This window comes from Camellia sinensis, chromosome 12, assembly GCF_055761805.1.
Source record: "Camellia sinensis isolate YWXY chromosome 12, ASM5576180v1, whole genome shotgun sequence".
Taxonomy (NCBI): Eukaryota; Viridiplantae; Streptophyta; class Magnoliopsida; order Ericales; family Theaceae; genus Camellia; species Camellia sinensis.
The window spans coordinates 97255340-97275169 of NC_138972.1; the positions used below are offsets into that span (position 1 = coordinate 97255340).

The following is a 19830-nucleotide window of genomic DNA, read 5'->3' on the forward strand; positions in this document are numbered from 1 at the left end:
GAACACATGGAAACTTGAACCATTTCATACTCATTAGCGATGAAATGATTTAAGTTTCCAAGATCATTACTTCCCTTGATCTTCCATGATAGGGAGGTGGTTTTGAGGGTCTCATTTCATTGCATTTATTGAACTTGCACACTTGGTTTCATGAGCCATCATGCAATGAAATTGCATCCATTGATGGTTTGTGAACTAAACTTGCTACTCCTTTGATTTGTTCATGAAAATGAGGGGTGAGTGGTGCGAACAAACCCTTGAAAATACCCTGTATATGCTCTGTTTATCCTCTGTTGCAGCAAGGAGAACTGAGCAGAAGTGGCCGATAGGCCACTCTCCATGGCCGGCAGGTAGCCGGCAGACCACCTTTGATGGTTGGCTGGCCATCACTGGTGGCCGACAACCTTCATCATTAGCCGGCCGGCCACTGATGCAAAATTTGGCAGTTTGTTCTTCAAGCATAGCAGAGTTATTTTGGAAGTGGGCAACAGTGTTGGTGTTCTATTGTGCAACAGAGGCTCTTCGGAAGCAAAACAATGGCTTTTTCTGGTGGAAACCAAGCATGCGCATGAACATTCCTTGCGTATCGAGCATGTTTAAGATTAAATTGTTGTAATTAATTAGATGTAGCTAGTTAATTAACTAGTTGTTTTGATCCATTAGTTAGCTAGAATAGTTAATTCATTTGTTGTAATAATTAGTTAAGTAGTTTCGCTAATTTCATTTATTTTGTAATAATTTGCTTAGTTTAGTTAATTAGCTTAGTTAGTTTATTCAGACTCTCTTTCGTGAGAGCGTAATGTTGTAATGATGTATATGTCTTCCAACCCCACATCTTTCTCCCTTTTATTTAAACTGCTTATGATGGTTAGTTTAGGGACATCACGTTTTGTTTAGCATATTTCATGTTTGCATCCATTCGTCTTGCATACACCGAGGCTCGGTTCATCATTCTAACTGCATGTTAGTTAAATACTTCTTTGAATACGTGCTTAGACCGCATGCTATTTAATTTATTCATATGCTATATTAGTAGCCGAGCCTATTTAGATTCCATATCACATGTGTTGCATTAGTCATATCGCATAGTTAGGAATCATGCATTTTTCTAACTCATCTCTTTTTGGCTTGGAGTACTAGGTGAGCCTTTACTCGCTTTAGCATATTACATGTGTGCAATTGTTGCCATGTTTAGCATGCTTGCCATGAGGCTAATTGCTTAAGTGCTATAACTGCTTGAATGTCTATGGATGAAGGCTTGTTGCTTGAATTGGAATAATTTGAGTAATGTTCATATGCGATCACTTTTTCAAGTGGTACATATTCGAAATAATTTTCGAAACAAAAATGAACTCGAGATGTTCCAATTCTTGCAAGTTAGTCTATACTTGTGTGTGTGCGCATCACATAGTAATGCTAGCCTAATAAATCGGAACAAGAGCATATAATGTTGGTAAAAATCATATCATGATCGGTAGAGGCCGATCTTTGATCGGACGAGCGAGGGTGCTCAAATGTATTCATGACCTTCCCCTCTTGTACCCAAGTTCACGAGCTGAGACAATCTTGGTGATGACGGACACGTGGCCTTTGGCACGAGTCATGGGTTTCCTAAATTTTTCCAAAACAAAAAATATTTAGGTAGCGACTCTGTATCTGGCAAAGCAGTCTATTTTTGGCAATTTGATTCAAAATCAATTTTTCAAAAGATTTGTCGGATTTAGACTCTTTGGTGTTTATCAATTTCATATTGCACTCATGAGATTAGATTCAAAACCGCGGGAGTCCGAACTGTAGGGCTTATTTCGAACTTCCGAAAGGGGGTGTGAAAAAGTCGAGCTACAGGTGCATTGAGGAGTATGCCCGGGGATAAAGCCCCTAGGCCGGATGGCTTTTCCATGGCCTTCTCCCAACAATGCTGGGGGGTGGTGAAGGTGGAAGTGATGGCTGTATTTGATCAGCTTTATCAAGAGGGACAGTTTGAGAAGAGTCTTAATGCCACTTTTATTGCTTTGATTCCCAAGAAAGGTGGGGCGAAGGATATTAGAGAGTTTCAGCCAATCAGGCAGTGTCTACAAATTATTGGCTAAAGTTCTGGCCAATAGACTTCGGTGTGTCCTGGAGGGGCTGGTGTCTGAGTCTCAGAATGCGTTTGTGGGGGGCCGTTAAATTTTGGATGTTGTGCACGTGGCGTGGACTAGCGGGTTTGGTAAGGGAAGGCGGAGATTATGTGCAAGCTGGATATTGAGAAAGCTAATGATAATGTGAATTGGAAATTTCTGTTATATGTGCTTCAATGGATGGGTTTTGGGAAGCGATACAGGCAGTGGATTCAGTTTTGTATTTCTACGGTGCGGTTATCAGTCTTGGTTAATGGCACTCTGGTGGGCTTTTTTCCTACATAGAGAGGATTACGGCACGGGGATCCACTGTCTCCTTTATTGTTTATTTTGGTGATGGAGGCTTTGAGTCATTTATTGTCCAGAGCGGTCCAGGGGGGATTTGTTATCTGGTTTTGAAGTGGGGCAGGGGCCTAGTCCACTGGTGGTTTCTCTTCTCTTTTATGCTGATGATGCGCTCATCTTTTGTGATGCGGATGCGGATCAGATTGGGCATTTACGATGTGTGTTGCTATGCTTTGAGGTGGTGTTTGGGCTCCGGGTTAATTTGGCCAAGTCAGAATTAATTCTTGTAAGGGAGGTGGTTCGTTTTCCGGTGTTGGCAGCTATTTTGGGGTGTAAGGTGGCTCAATTACCAATTTCCTATCTGGGACTTCCTTTGGGGGCTACCTTTAAGGCGAAAAGGGTGTGGAATGGGGTGGTAGATAGAGTGCAGCGAAGGTTGGCGTGGTGGAAGCAGCAGTATTTGTCTAAGGGAGGGCGGCTAACATTGATCAAGAGTGTTCTTTCTAGTATTTTGACATACTTTATGTCGTTGCATGTGATTCCTGTGGTGGTTGCTAGGCGGTTGGAAAAGTTGCAACGAAATTTTTTATGGGGTGGTGGAGGGGAGGGTTTTCATTATCATTTGGTGACTTGGGATAGGATTTGTATTCCTAAGGAGAGGGGGGGCTTGGGTGTCAGGAGGTTGGTGGGTTTTAACCGGGCTCTTTTAGGGAAATGGTTATCGCGTTTTGCTGTGGAGAGGAAGCGATTATGGAGGAGGGTGGTGGTGGCGAAGTATGGGGTGGCCAGAGGGGGGTGATGCTCGAAGGGGGTGGTCCACCCTCATGGTCGTGGGTTGTGGAAAGGGATTTGGCTAGGGTGGACGGAGTTTTGGGATAGGACTCGGATTAAGGTGGGGGTAGGGGATAAGACTCGCTTTTGGCAGGATCGGTGGTGTAGCGAGGTTTCCTATGGTTTATGCTATTGCTATGGATGGGGAGGAGCTGGTGGCGTCTGTTAGAGTTAGACAGGGGCAGTTGTTTGTTTGGAATGTTCACCTTCATTGTGTTGTGCAAGATTGGGAGTTGGATAAACTAGTGGACCTGTTGGGCATTTTGTATGGTGTCAAGGATGGGGGGTATGGAGCAGACTCTTTGGTGTGGGATTGTTTGAGATTTAAAGGAGTGTTTTCAGTGTCTTCTTTTTATGGTATGCTTAAGGGGGGGAGTGGGGCAGTGTTTCCTTGGAAGAGCATTTGGGAGACGGGTTCACCATCCAAGGTGGCTTTCTTTGTTTGGACTGCTGCTTTGGGGAAGATTTTGACTATAGATAACTTGCGTCGGCGGGGGCATGTTCTGGTAAACTGGTGTTGCATGTGCTGTAGGGATGGGGAAACGGTGGATTACTTGCTTTTACATTGCCCAGTTGCGTCTCGACTTTAGAATTCTATTGTGGCTTTGTTTGGGTTGGTTTGGGTGCAATCGGGGTCGGTATTAGGTGTGGTTCAAAGTTGGGGTAGGGTTGGGGTAGGGGTAGGGCTAGGGTGGGGAAGTGGCATCGAAAGGCTTGGGTTCTTGCTTCCCATTGTTTGCTTTGGCTGGTGTGGTTGGAGCGTAATAGGCGTGTTTTTCAGAATGAATGCCATTTCATTTCCTGGCTAGAGAGTCAGTTGTTGCTGGTATTGCATAGTTGGGTTACGGGTTCAGTTGATCCAAGTGTTTTGGTTTTTGTAGATTTTGTGGAGGATTTACTTACATAGTTTGGTTTGGCCCTTTGTGGGTGGTTTTTGTATTCTTTACATCATCTTGATACTTTTCTAATAAAGTTCATTTATTTATCAAAAAAAAAGAAAAAGAAATCACTCCTAAAATCCCTTAAGTATCACACTTAGGATTTGATTGCATCACATAATCTATAAGAAAACTTCAAAGGTCTTGAAATTCTTTAAAATATCAACCCCATTGAATTAGAAGCATTACAAGACTTTATATAGACTTAGAGACTTTCTTTTCCAAGTAGGACTTTAAAATTGAAAACAACTATACTTTTTGACTTCCAAAACTTATCCAAGACAATAAGAAACATAAACAAAAATTAATTAAATAACTTGACCTACAAGACGGCGTCTGGCTGCCTTCTACAACTCATGACAACAAATATGAAAATTACCAAAATGCTCCTGAGCTAAAAACTCTAAAAAAACATAAAATAACTACAAAATAAGTATATGATAACACTAGTAGCTTAAAACCATGGCAATTTCCGAATGTTGCCATTCTTTAACTTTGCTTTTTCTTGCTCTTATTGTGGATTGCATCAGTACCACTTGCTTCGAACATTGAATTGCACAACTGCACATGCGTGTACACGGGTTCATTTGCTTGCTCTATCATTTTCCTCAAGATACAAGTGGTCTATTGAGGCTATACTAATGGACTTGAATAAAATTTCCTTAAAGGTCAAGTAAGTTATCTAATAATAAATTTGTAGGTTGAAATCCTTTTAAGCCTCCATTCAACATTACATCAAAGGTTTTCAGGCTCCAATGGTTATATTCAATTATTTTCGGCATATGTAGTTTCAAGTTGTACCATCTGTTGACATGAAGTGACTATAACAGATTGTAACTATACCAATGTGAATGAACTGTAAGTCAACTGTTACTTGCAGCAGTATCTCGTGTCTTCTTAGTTTGTACTAATTTCCTTTTTGTGCATCTTTCTAAGCATTGTTTGCTGTCATTGATGAATCACAATTTTTGCTGTGTTCTTCTACTGAAAAACTATAGATGTTAGACGGCAATAGAGTTTACAATTGTTGCTGATTCTGAGATAGCAAATGACCAAGTTGTAAAATAGTTTGGCGGTTTTCGTAAAGTTTGAAAGGTACAAAATGCTAAGCAAATTTGTTGAGATTACCAAGACATGGCCAGGACTATGGAATAGGAAGTTGGGGTCAAGCATATTTCTTCTTCCAAAATTTTTGCAATGAGTATCATTTTAAGCCTCTAGGCTGCATATTTTCAAATCACCTTTGAGTTGTGACTTGTGAATGAAGTGCTCTCTTGTATTCAAGATAACAGGCCTTAATTTACATTATTTGTGAGTCACGCAATGTCGTTGATGAGTACAAAGTGAGGCCAAATGCAAGATAGACATTGATCCCTTAAGTTTATACTTTTTTAAGTAACTGATGACTTGTAAGACAAGGAGTATTCTTCTAAGTAATTGAGGTGGTGGGTCATATTTTATGTTGAGCACTTGAAATTGTTTGAGTTGACTTTTAAGGACTTGTAGAAGTAAGGCAATTTGGTTTTCTTTTTATCGTGGTAGTGGAATAGGGAGCATGCTAAATCTAATGAGCTGAAAATCTGGTTTGGACTAATACTCATCCTTTAATCAGAGATGTAGGATACATATTAAATTATTAATTAGTGATAATTTGTGGATCATTTACTTGATTACTGAATTCGATTTAATGGTAAAGAATTTTTGTTAGCTAAAGAAGCCTTGCTTATGTGCTTGCAGGTTGGCACTACTTCTTCAACAGCTGTGGATCCTTTGCTTGTGTTGGGAAAGATTACTAAGGTGACATATTGATTGAATTGCTAGAATATGGAAATAAGAGACCTGTTTGTGATGGTTAGAGTAGGCTTATGTGTTCATTATTTTTTGAAGATGTACAAGCAGCTATACATAGTATATTTTTTTTGATAAATGAAAGTCAATATGATTAATTGAAAAGCATCAAGATGATGCTAACAAATACAAAGGAAAAGAAGCAATAGAAAATAACTACCCCTAAACATGGAGAGTATCTATAAAATTCACTAAAGAAAAAAAATCTAAAGACACTTCCTGAAACCCAACTATACAAAATCATTAAGCTACTCCACCCCCCTGAAAAATCCACCGACTCCAGCCAAATCATCCACATCAGACACAAAGGCACAAGAGCCCATGCCTTCCTGCATCTCTTCCCAACCCTACCCCCTCTCCAGCTGTGAAAAACACTGTTGACATTTCCTTGTTGCACCCAAACCATACCAAACATAGAAAACATCAACACCCAAAGTTGATATGCCACAGAGCAATGAAGAAGAAGATGAAAAGCGGTATGCATCACTACAAAACATACATCACCAATTAACCAAAATTTGTTGACACCAAATAAGATTATCAATTGTGATAATCCTATTTAATGTCGTCATCCACACCAAGAATGCTACCTTGGAAGCTATACTTAGAAAATATGAAGAAGAAGAACTCCGAAAATATGAGGAAGAAGGAATATATTTCTGTTATATTCAAAACTTCTTATCTTACAAGACCAAATGACACTCCTTACATAGGAGATATTACAAACATCATCATAACCCATTATATGCCACTTACATATTATATATTACCACTATCTACCACTATCATATTATATACATGCCACTATCTACCACCAACACCACTATCATATTCTATACATGCCACTATCTACAACCAACACCACTATCATATTCTATACATACCACTATCTACCACCAACACCACTATCATATTCTATACATGCCACTATCTACCACCAACACCACTATCATATTATATGCATGAACACAATTTCCAGCACTCCCCCTCAAGCTGGTTTGAAGATATCTTCCATAGCCAGCTTGCTAGTCAGCTTATCAAATTGCTTCTTGTGTAGTCCTTTCGTTAGCACATTAGCTAATTGTTCACCTGTTGGAAGGTAGGTCATACAGATTATGCCAACATTGATTTTCTCCTTGATGAAATGTTTATCCACTTCTATATGTTTTGTGCGATCATGTAGAACTGGATTATGAGCTATAGATATAGCTGCTTTGTTGTCACAATAGACCTTCATAGGTGTCGGGTGAGAAAGCTTTAATTCTTCAAGAATTCTTTTAATCCACATTACTTCACAGATTCCATGGGCAACAGCTCTGAACTCTGCTTCTGCACTACTTCTAGCTACCACATTCTGTTTTTTACTCCGCCATGTAACTAGGTTCCCACCTACAAAGGAGCAGTATCCGGATGTTGATCTCCTGTCTGTAACACTTCCTGCCCAGTCTGCATCTGTGTATACTTCAACTTGAAGATGTCCATGCTTCTTGAATAGTAAGCCTCTCCCTGGAGTTCCTTTCAAATATCTTAAGATCTTATAAACGGCCTCAAAGTGCTCTGCCCCTGGTGAGTGCATGAACTGACTTACCATGCTGACTGCAAAGGCAATATCAGGCCGCGTATGAGACAAGTAAATCAATTTCCCTACAAGTCGCTGATATTGTTCTCTCTCTTTGACTTCTTCAGCCTTAGCAGCTTGTAACTTCAAGTTAGGCTCGATCGGAGTCTCCGCCATCTTACAACCAAGCATACCTGTTTCTCCAAGGAGATCAAGAACATATTTTCTCTGATTAACGAATATACCTTCCTTGGATCTTGCAAATTCCATTCCGAGGAAATACTTGAGGGCTCCCAGATCCTTAATGTGAAATTCTTTTGCGAGTTTCTCTTTGAGGGCTGCTAACTCTGCTTCATCATTACCAGTTAAAATGATGTCATCAACATAAACAATCAAAATTGCAATTTTACTGTTTTTTGAATGTTTATAAAATATTGTGTGATCTGCTTGACTCTGCGAGAAGCTACAACTGATAACTGCCTTCCCAAAGCGTTCAAACCACGCTCTTGGTGATTGTTTGAGTCCGTATAATGACTTGTTCAATCTGCATACTCTGTCACTTCCAAGTCTCTGCTCAAATCCCGGCGGTAGGCTCATGAACACCTCCTCTTCAAGATCACCATTGAGAAATGCATTTTTAATGTCAAGTCGATGTAGAGGCCAATCTGAATTTACTGCAAGAGATAACAGTACTCTGATGGAATTTATTTTAGCAACAGGAGCAAACGTCTCCTGATAGTCGATCCCATAAGTTTGAGTGAAGCCTTTAGCTACCAGTCTCGCCTTGTATCTCTCAACGCTTCCATCTGCGTTACATTTTATCGTAAACACCCATTTACACCTAACTGTTTTCTTGTCTTTGGGTAGATCAACTATCTCCCAAGTACCACTTCTCCTTAAAGCATTCATCTCCTCCATGACTGCTAATTTCCAATTCGGATCATCCAATGTTTCCTGTATATTCCTTGGAACAAACAAGTGTGAAATCCTAGATGTGAAAGCTCTATGGTTTTTAGACAGTCTTTGATAGGAGAGGTAATTTGCAATAGGATGTTTAATGTAATTTCGGACACCTTTCCTAATTGCTATAGGTACATCAAGGTCGGAAATAGAAGGAATAGGATTACCTAAAATTTCGATGCCAGAACTCGGGTGGACATTCGGGTCATTAGGATGGACGTTCGGGTCATTATTCCTCAGATGAAATCGCTTCCTAGTATAAACCTGAAGCTCAGGATTTAGATCATTTTGTAGTACTTCTCCCCCTAAACAAGAATCTTCTTGACTAGGCACCATAGAACTTGGTTCTCCTAAGTGATCATTATCAGACAGATGTGGTTTTTGTGTAGGATAAATGACATTGGGGAGCGGGATAGAAATATCCCAAAAACGGTCTTCTACTCCACTTGTCTCCCCCTGAAGAGAAGTGTTGGGGAAATAGGATTTTGTTTCCACAAATGACACATCCATACTCACATGAAATTTCTTGTTTTGAGGATCGAAGCACTTATACCCCTTTTTGTTTGAGGAATAACCCAAAAAAACACATTTTATAGCACGGGGGTCAAGTTTTGAACGAAATTGACTGGGAACATGAACATAGGCAGTACATCCAAAACTTTGGCGGGTAAATCAGGAAACAACCTCGTGTCAGGAAAAAAAGTTTTGAGACAATCAAAAGGTGTTTTGTATGTTAACACCTTTGTAGGCATCCTGTTTATCAAATAAGAGGTTGTTAAAATTGCTTCACCCCATAAATATTTAGGAACATGCATGTAAAACATTATAGCACGTGCTACTTCAAGTAGATGTTTATTTTTTCGTTCTGCAATGCCATTTTGTTGAGGGGTATCCCGACATGTAGATTGATGAAAAATCCCATTTTTTTTCAAAAACTCACCCAACTGCTTATTGAAATATTCTGTTCCATTATCAGAATGTAAAATACCAATTTTGGTTTGAAATTGGTTTTCAATCATATTGTAAAAATTTGTGAATAAAATTTTCACGTCAGATTTTTTATTCATCAAATAAATCCAACATAAGTGGGTATGGTCATCAATAAATGTAACAAACCATCTTTTACCAGAAAGAGTAGTGATTTTAGAAGGGCCCCAAACATCACTATGAATCAAATAAAAAGGTTTTGAAGCCTGGTAAGGTTTTGGCAAATAAGTAAAGCGATGAAATTTTGCAAAAATGCAACTTTCACAATGAAAAGAAAAACAATCAATCCCTTTAAATAATTCTGGAAATAAATGTTTCAGATAAAGAAAACTAGGATGTCCTAGCCTATAGTGCCATAGCATTATTTTTTCTCGAACAGAGATTGAACTGGTACTATTAAAGCTCTGAGCTTTTTTATTACTAACAGGTACTTCATCAAAGTAGTAAAGACCTTCAAGCATCCTAGCACGCCCAATCATCATCCCCGAGTTCTGGTCCTGAAATTCACAATGGGATTCAAAAAATGTAACACGACAATTAGAATCCTTAGATAGTTTACTGACAGACAAAAGGTTACAGGCTAAGTTGGGGACGTGAAGAACAGCATTGAGATTAATTTTCTCAGTTAGTTTAATAAATCCTTTTCCTGCAATAGGTGAAAAACTACCATCGGCTATTCTGATTTTGTCATGACCAGAACAAGGGAAATAGGTACTAAATAAATGGGAAAAACTAGTCATGTGATCGGAGGCACCGGAATCTATGATCCACGGAGAGAAGTTTAGGCAAGAGAAGGCTTTAGGATTTCTACCTGTTTGTGCCAACAAAACACTAGGAGTACCGGTTGAGGAGTTGGATTTTATCAGCTTTAAGAGTTTATCAATCTGCTCTTTGTTGAAGGGACCTGAATCGGCTTCATTAGCGGTAGGAAAGCCACGATTCTTCTCTCCTTGTTTGCTGCTTTTCCAGTTGACAGGTTTGCCATGAATCTTCCAATACGTTTCGCGTGTATGGCGAGGCTTGTTGCAAAAATCACACCAGACCCGTGGCTTATCATCAAACCTGCGCTGGTAATTTGCAGCCTTGTTGGCCGCAGCATCGCTAATTAAAGCAGAAATTTCAATTGATTCACCATTACCTTTTTTCTTAAGCATGACGCTCCTTCGGCTCTCTTCCCTTCTGACTTCGGCAAATACTTCGCCAATGGATGGGAGAGGAGGTCTGCCAATAATTCTTCCTCGCACTTCATCGAACTCAATGTTGAGGCCGGCAAGAAACTTGTAAATACGGCTGTCTTCCACAGTTTTCTTGTGGTGGTTACAGTCGTCAACCGATTTCCATTCGTATGTGTTGAAGATGTCAAGATCCTGCCACAACCTTTTCAACGAATTGAAATATTTGGTGACGGAATCATCTCCTTGACGAATCTCTCCCAACTTCAAAGTTAATTCGAAAACTTGAGATTGATTTCCTAGGTCAGAATACATCTGACTAATATTATCCCACAATTCTTGTGCAGTAGTATAGCACATGTAATTAGAGCTTATATCCTCCTCCATGGAATTGACCAACCATGTCATAACCATGGAGTTTTCAGCGTCCCAATTGTCGAACAGCGGATCATTAACAGCAAGAGCCTTCTTGTCACCAGTGATGTAACCGATCTTTTCTTGCCCACGGATATACATCCGGACAGATTGTGACCAGCGGAGAAAATTATCACCATTTAGGCGGATGGTGGTGATTTGGACAGAGTGAGAGTTGGACGTTTTCACCGGAATGGCAGCGGCAGGGGTTGAAGTGGTTTCGAACGTGACTTCCGACATGGCTATGACGGTTTTAGGGCTGCTGTGTTTTTTGTTGCTCTGATACCAACTTAGAAAATATGAAGAAGAAGAACTCCGAAAATATGAGGAAGAAGGAATATATTTCTGTTATATTCAAAACTTCTTATCTTACAAGACCAAATGACACTCCTTATATAGGAGATATTACAAACATCATCATAACCCATTATATGCCACTTACATATTATATATTACCACTATCTACCACTATCATATTATATACATGCCACTATCTACCACCAACACCACTATCATATTCTATACATGCCACTATCTACCACCAACACCACTATCATATTATATGTATGAACACAATTTCCAGCAGCTATGTAGCACGGACACGGACACGGACACGGGACACAACACGGACACGCGGACACGCAATTTTTTAAAAAATGGGAGACACGACACGCTAGGGACACGTTTAATAAATATAATTTTATTTATTTATTATATGTCTAAAATAAAAAAAAAATCATTAATTCTTATACAATTATAATAATAATAAAATTAATAAACATAAATTTTTTAATTTTTTTAATAAAAATGAGTTTTTTTAAATAAAAATAATTTATTTTATGAATTTTATGTTTAACAAAAAAAAATAAGGATAAAAAAAAGAAAGAAGAAAAAAAAAAGAGAGGGAGAGAGAAACCGGATCAATATAAAGGGAAAAAAAAATAAAAAAGAGAAACAATAGAGGAGAGAGAGAGAGAGACTCAGAAAAGCAAAGACGAAAGAGAGGAGAAGAAAAGCAGAGACGAAAGGGAGGAGAAAAGGAAGAAAATGAAGAGAAAAAGGAGGAGGAGGAAGACGAAGAGAAGGAGAAGGAGAAGAAGAAGAGAGAAGATGAAGAATATCACCTCAGGTTCTTCGATTGACAGGTTCAGCTTCTTCGATTGACAGGTTAGGTTTCTTCCTCCCTCAATCTCTTTCTCTCTCTCTGTCTCCTTCGATCTCTTTCTCTCTTTCTCTGTCTCCTCTGCAACAGTTAGGGTTTCTCTCTTTCTTTGTCTCCATCGATCTCCTTCTCTCTTTCTCTGTCTCCTCTGCAACAGTTAGGGCTTTTTCGATCCACTCACGCGTGTCTGGAGAGTGTCCCGGCGTGTCCATGGCGTGTCTGACTGGAAAATTTCAAAAAAAAAAAAGGGATACGTTAGAGAGAGTGTCGGACACGTGTCTACTGCGTGTCCGACGCGTGTCTGTGTCCGACGCGTGTCCGACACTCGTACGTGAGGCCTAGGGACGTGTCGGTGCTTCATAGCTTGGAAGGAGTTCCAACAATTCAAATACTCTGCCACGGAAAAGAAGTATCTGCACCTCCCACTAAGGCTCAAAAAAAGATGACACCAAAAAAAACTTTTAGCATCCTACCGCCACCACACCAAATCATCCCCCCTCACCCACCACTCTAACACTATACAGAAAAACCGTCAAATCCACTAATTATCCAACCTCCTAACCCACTCTAACACTATACAGAAAAACCATCAAATCCACTAACTATCCAACCTCCTAATCCTAGACTTGCCGTCAGAGCCTTACATTTCAAACCACCTGCCCCTCATCAATCACTAAATAGGTAGCCACCACTGCATCCCTATCCATCGCAAGTCGAAAATTCATCGGGAACAAAGAAGCAAGATTTTGGTCCCCGCACCACCTATCCTTCCAAAACCACTCATTTTCTCCCCTCCCTACCCAAAAGTCAACCCACCTCCATAACTCCCCCTACAACATCCAAATGCCTTTCTACAAGCCTCTACCATGAGAACCCTCCACTACCTTAGAACTCCACTCCCCCACCCAACCCCATACTTTGCCACCACCACCCTACGCCAAAACCTCTCTATTTTCCACGCAAACCTCCAAAGCCACTTACCGAATAAAGTCTTATTGAACGGAACCACGCTTCTTATGCCCAACCCCCACCTCTTTCGGACTACAAATCAAATTCCGGTCAATCAAATATCGCCCACACCTCCCAAAGGAAGTCCTTCTGCAACTGCTCCAACCGCTGAGCAACTGAAATCGGAATCACATGCACAAACATGAAAATTCTATAAAAATACATGAAGGGATGAAGTAGGACAACCTAGAGTTTTTGTATTCAAGGGTTGTGTTGGCTGGAAATGTGGTGGGGCTAATAGGTTAAAACTAGGGAAACTGGGTTTGGATTTGAAATAAATGATTACAAGAGATTTCAGATTATGATGATCATGGTATTGTTTCTTGTTAAACAGATTTGAATGAACAAAAATTCTGCAAATAGTAAAAGAGAAGAATAGAGAAGTACCTAACTCCACGAGGTCTGCTTAGATCCACACTAAAGTCAAAATAAGAGTCATCTTTAACAAAGGAAAAATGTTCATTCTGACTCTAAATTTGTAATACAAGAAGGGGCCCTTTATACACACACTAGAAAAGACTAAAAAGTCTCTAGACACAAGGTAACTTTCTAAATTTTTTGACATAGAAACCACAAAAGGCTAAAAATTCTAAAAAATTGTAATTTCTAGACAAGTAATTGGCTGAATTTCTTCCCAAGAAAAGACTCCTAACCAACTTGGAATAAAATTATTGAAATTATAAATAAACCTATAAGGAAACCAGAGTAAAAATAATAATTTCCAGCTCAGTCTCAAACTTCTATAGGGACTAACTAATTCTAATCAAGAATAAAACAAAGACTCGCAACAAAACAAGCTTGGCATTATGTGCTTTAGAATTTTTTCTTCTACTAAGTACTTCTGCATCAAGGGATCTCTTCCACATCAACTTTGATTTTAGGGCCAACAACATATTAGATCCAAAAGAAGCTAGTAAAAACCTAATAAGGGCGTGGTAAAGATCTAAATGGCATTGTAAAACAGGAATAAGTTTGGTAGTTCACGATGCCTCCCTCTAATGATCTTCTTTCGTTGCGATGTGTTGAATTCATCTGTATGCTACTAATGCATAATGAAGATGAACATTCTCTTATTAATGCAGAGTAATGGAATGTGGTTTCATGTGGATGCTGCATACGCTGGAAGTGCTTGTATATGTCCAGAATATCGGCACTATATTGATGGCATTGAAGAAGCTGACTCATATAATATGAATGCACATAAATGGTTTCTAACAAACTTTGATTGTTCAGCTCTCTGGGTAAAGGTATGCCATTATGCACTTGATGCATGTCTACATGTTACCGTCATGCCTTCATACCCTAAATAAAAAATTAGAAACAAATAAGCTGGCCTTATTTCCATTGAGTCGTCAAAAGTCCTCCATAGTTTTTCCAAAGTAATAGTTATATGTTTTCAACTTTGATCATCCAAAATGCTTCAAGTTTCTTGTTATTCTATTACTGGGGGATATTGGCCGTGGCCATTTTAATCTTCTCTAGTTGATTAGGAGTTAATATAGTTGTGCTTGAAGTAGAGCGGAGTCAGTGACGTAGGTTATCGATAGAGATAATGCTGGATGCACTAGTGTTTAGCTATATTCTATGTTATCCATATCCATTCACATGAGACATCTTCACTATCCAACAATCCTATGAAACATAAGTAGTGTGTCTGATTATTACTATTGTTAGCAAAATAACTAGTTTCTAACTCTTATGCTAACTGTGAGGAAGCTAAACCTAGACGGATATGTCATGGTTCAGTTTCTTCATTCTTCTTGTCAATATTTAACCATTCTATTCTCATGTTACCATCTTGTCTGCAGGACAGGAATGCTCTGATTCAGTCACTCTCAACAAACCCAGAGTACCTAAAAAACAAAGTAAGGCCCCTTCCACACTAGCTCAGTATGTTTCTCAAACCCCATAGGTTATTTGTGGTGAAAGCTTTATAACAGGAAAAAAGGTTTTCTTTTAAACATGGATATAGACTTCTTGACATGCAGTTAAAAACTTCAATAGCTAGTGTAGTGGTGCCTCTACTGGTCTCAAGCTTTTTGACATAGCATGGATGTAGGGAAGAAGTTTTTTCAAGATGTGCCACATCTGCTCAGTTTTCAGAGAAGTGGCTTTTGGTTTTTCAGTTATGTTAGTGCATATAGGTTGACCTGAGTTAAAGTAGACCTATATTGCTATTCAATTGGTAACTAATGGATATTGATTTATTGAATGTCAACTTTCTAAGCCAACATGCATGAATAAGTATTCTGCTATTTTTTATTTCTTTTTATACTTTGGACTACTTATTGTGAAAAAAATTATGTATGATCTTTGTAGGATTTAGCTCACCATTTTTTCTTGGTTGTACTGTTATAATGTTTGGTTTTGATAGCTTTTGACACTAATAAGGTATATAACCACAAATTTATGTATATCACTTGCTGGGTATTTTTAGGCAGTTCTCCATATTCAATATTTTTCCATTTGTTAATCTTTGCAATTCATTCTTCCCTTTGGAGAGATAATTGGCTAACACAAAATTTCTCCTTGCCTTCTTTTTAAAAAAAGGAATATTGCTTACGACATGATGTTGGAGTTCTAAATTTTAACCCCCAGATACTTAGATTGGGCTATATATTTCATCCAAGGCCTCTGGTCAGCCATTGTGCTCAAATTTGGTTCTCTTTCCTCCTTTGGCCTTCTTCTGTTCTGTAAGTTAGCCAGTCCTATGAGTAAACCAATAAATTGACCGACAGGGGTCATAATATGGTAATGCAAACTATATTCTGAAAAAAAAATTCTTAGACAATTTCATTTTCATGAAGAGTTTGTGATGATTGAACAAGGTCCTAACAATCTTGAACTTATACTACATGAATTAGCTTTGCTTTGGCCTTTCCCGTTATGAAAGAGCCATATCGGTGTAGGCATAGATGTTTTGGTCTGACAATTGAATTGCTTATAAAATTGGTTGGTCTATCAAACTTGTACCCTTATTTGTTTGATTCATGTGCCAGGCTTCTGAAGCAAACATGGTTGTGGATTACAAAGATTGGCAAATCCCTCTCGGCCGCAGATTCAGGTGTGCTGTCAGACATTGCCAAAAAGTGTCTTAAACTCAACTAACAAACTTTTCACTAATACTAAAGACTTAATATACATTATTCAGTCATTTTGAGTTGAAACAATCTATTGTAAGTGCAGTTCCAGAAATGAAGAGATTAGGTAATGTCTTATTAAAGACTTGGAAGTAAATGGTTTGAGAAAGAATGAAATACCATTTTATGTAGTCTACCAAAGTCCAGGTTTTGAATGCTTGCTTGAAGATGACAGTTGTAAAACACCTAATGGTTCCAATCCTCACAACAGTAAAAAAACAAAAAACAAAAAACAAAAAACAAAAATCAAACACATAGAACACTAAATACGTGGTTTGACAATGTGCCTACGTCCATGGAGGAGAGGCAGATCAAATTCTCTATGCATAATATGGATTGGATTACAAACTCAGAAATTCTCAATTGTAACACCCACACAGAAATGCTACCCGAAAAAATACAATAAATACCTCCAACAAATGATCCCGGGGTAAAGCCAAGAGTAAAAGGCCCTTTACTGGAAACCTAAGTGTACAGTAAAAATATAAGACACCTCACAACAAAATTTTAAGCTGTGTTCTAACCGAGTGTATGCCTCATGAGCCAAGCAAAAGTCAATGGTGCAACTTTAACAGTTTTGAAGCCTTAGCTAATTCCATGGACAGCTCATGACTGAACTCTTAACCATTTCCAAATATTTCAGGTGGCATCCAAACTTCTGCTGTTATCTTTTACATTACAGATGTGACTAGATTAGTAATATCATCAATTTTACATCAAATCTGTTTTACATCTAGTGACCCTGCTGCAAAATTGTAGTTATTGACTTGTCTAATCCACTGTTGCTTCACAGATCACTGAAATTATGGATGGTATTACGACTCTATGGTTTGGAAAACCTTCAATCTTACATAAGAAACCATATTGAATTGGCTAAACACTTTGAAGAGCTTGTTTCTCAAGACCCGAGATTTCAGGTAACATGTTAGAAATTTGTGTCATTATATCTCTTATTTTTATGCCGCTATGATTTGTACAACTTTGAATATGTCTCTTATTTTTATGTATAGGTTCGAAATTACTATTTGTCACTCATCAGCACTTTTTTAGTTACTATAATCCTATTAAATAATTTTGTTAATTAAGAGAAATCTATATCTCCGTGACACTTCCAAGCCTTAATAGAGATATCATCTAGCCCTAGAACCCTTCTCTTTTCATCTTCCTCAATGCAATCTTCACCTCGAATGCTCTAATTCAGTGAAAAATAAAATTACCTTCTCTAATATCGAAAATTATACAATTTGTAATAGATGACTTTTGCATCTTTTTTATGCAATAGTTGTCATGGCTTAGCAACTACAATTGACTTGTGCAGGTTGTTGCTCCTCGGAAGTTTTCATTGGTTTGTTTTTGCCTTCTGCCTCCCCATAACAACGAAGACTGTGCTAACAAACTAAACCATGACCTACTGGATGCTGTTAACTCAACCGGGAAATTATTCATTTCTCATACAGTATGCTCATTTTTCATGTTGTATTCACTTTTCTTTGATAAACACGAAGAATGAAACCTTCACATGCTGTTTGTAGTTCCTGAATTGTGTTTTTTGGTTATGACAAATTTATGCAGGTTCTATCAGGTAAGTACACATTACGCTTTGCAGTAGGAGCTCCATTGACAGAAGAAAGGCATGTAAATGCAGCATGGAAGGTTTTACAAGGCAAGGCCTCTGCATTGTTACAAAGTCTTTAGAGTTTGGAGCAAGATTTTTTTGGTGTAATCTGTTTATTGATGACACTGTCCACGTACTTTCTGAGGTCAGTTCATTATTGATTAAACATTGTTACATTGCTTTAGTGTTTTCCGGAAGAAATTGTTTACTCTACTTTATGCAGTCGTTCATTAGTTACATTATTAGTTAACTATTGGATTATGTTTGTTACTTGTCAATATGTACACTATGTTTGCAAAACTTGAATGCATTAAATATTCATTATGGTGACTGCATTCCACGTTGTTTGTTTGTGATTATCTGGCTTAGGGAGCCTCTGGCTAATTTGTTTCTTAATTATTATATATTAATCTCGGAAGGCCAACCCTTATTAATATAGATTGGATTTAGGGGTGTTTACATTTCCCTGATTTGGACCAGTACATCCTCTATTAATCCATAGTCAAGCATGTTTAACCCACTGGCCTAATAGATTGTTCGGCTGGGACAGGGAATAAAGATAATCCTTATTTCCACTTCAATCATAGCTAAATCGAATTGGTGTTAGATTCCTTAAGGATATATGTATATATCTTTTTGCAAATTATCCAATCAGACCTCTTGAGGAAGGACACATTTAAAATTACTTTTGGCATATATATAAAAGTATCTCCTTAAGCATATTCAAAGGAATCACTTATCTTCATTGAAACAAATCAATTTGCTCCCCTTAAAGATAGGGTTTGGAGATTATACCAACTACAAAACCGTACGGAAAGGAAAATAAAGGCTGAGGAATCGTCCATCTTGGGTAGTGGCATGCAAGGGGACCAAAAGATTGTTTATTCTTTGATATTTCATTTAATTTAATTTAAAATTTTGATTGCTGAGTTTGGTGAGGTTAGTAGTGCCAGCATCATACATGAGGACAATGGGGAGAGCTTCAACCTTGTGACTCTACAATGATTGATTCCTCAAAACAAGCTTAATGGAGGGGAGGGTGGGGTAAATAAAACACCTATGATGTTAAATTGGTTGCGTAATTGTTTAGTAACTTGTCAGTAAGCTAATATATGATCATTTTTAATGAATGTACAGTATATAATAGTAACTTGAGTTGGTATGCATTAAACTTGAGCTTCTAAATTTTTTAACTCGCCCGTCGGACAACTTGTAGTCAATATGGGAGAGGAGAACAGATTGTATAAGAACTGTTGTATTCCAGAAAAAAGCTCTCAGAAAACACTTTGGCAGTTCATGGTAGATGGTGGGCACATCTTTATCTGTTTTTATTTTCTTTGCACACACTTTCTTTGTGTTTTATTTATTTATTTTAATAGTTAGTGGGATTCACTGTCTGATGTGAATTTTTATGAATGATATTTTTGGGATGGTAGAATTACTCCAAATTGTTTTCGGAAAAAAAGAAAAAGAAAAAGAAAAAGAAAAAACGAGAGGTATGTGGGCAATCTTCTTCTTATTCTTATTCTTCTAGTCAAGAAGTGGCAATGTCTAGTGATTGAAGTGTGTCATTGAATACAAGACATGTCATTTTGGCATGTTGTCCCTCCTTTTGAAGGACTTTTTTACGTGAATGTTGGAGATGAGGAGGAATTAATTCAGATTCCCCATCAAGGAGAATATTCACTAGGAACAATGGCATTTCTCTTTGCGACGAGACTGACTTATTGATGAAGATTATATGATAAACAAAATGCAGTAGATAATGTGATCTCACCCATGACATTAAACA

At 38.2% G+C, this 19830-nt stretch overlaps 1 protein-coding gene across 2 annotated transcripts in view; it reads left to right on the plus strand.

The window, feature by feature from the left end:
• The window catches only part of LOC114317494 (tyrosine decarboxylase 2), a 32724-nt gene extending 14362 nt beyond the window's left edge, over positions 1-18362 (plus strand). Inside the window, exons 7-13 of one of the 2 annotated variants that reach the window (XM_028264233.2) lie at positions 5912-5971; positions 14366-14530; positions 15092-15148; positions 16283-16347; positions 17217-17340; positions 17742-17879; positions 17996-18362. In XM_028264233.2, the coding sequence (XP_028120034.2) occupies positions 5912-5971; positions 14366-14530; positions 15092-15148; positions 16283-16347; positions 17217-17340; positions 17742-17879; positions 17996-18118 (732 nt within the window). In that variant the 3' untranslated portion in view covers positions 18119-18362. The remainder of the gene's footprint in view (positions 1-5911; positions 5972-14365; positions 14531-15091; positions 15149-16282; positions 16348-17216; positions 17341-17741; positions 17880-17995) is intronic. The other variant, XM_028264240.2, reaches the window with a different exon arrangement.
• The last annotated feature ends 1468 nt before the right edge of the window (positions 18363-19830 follow it).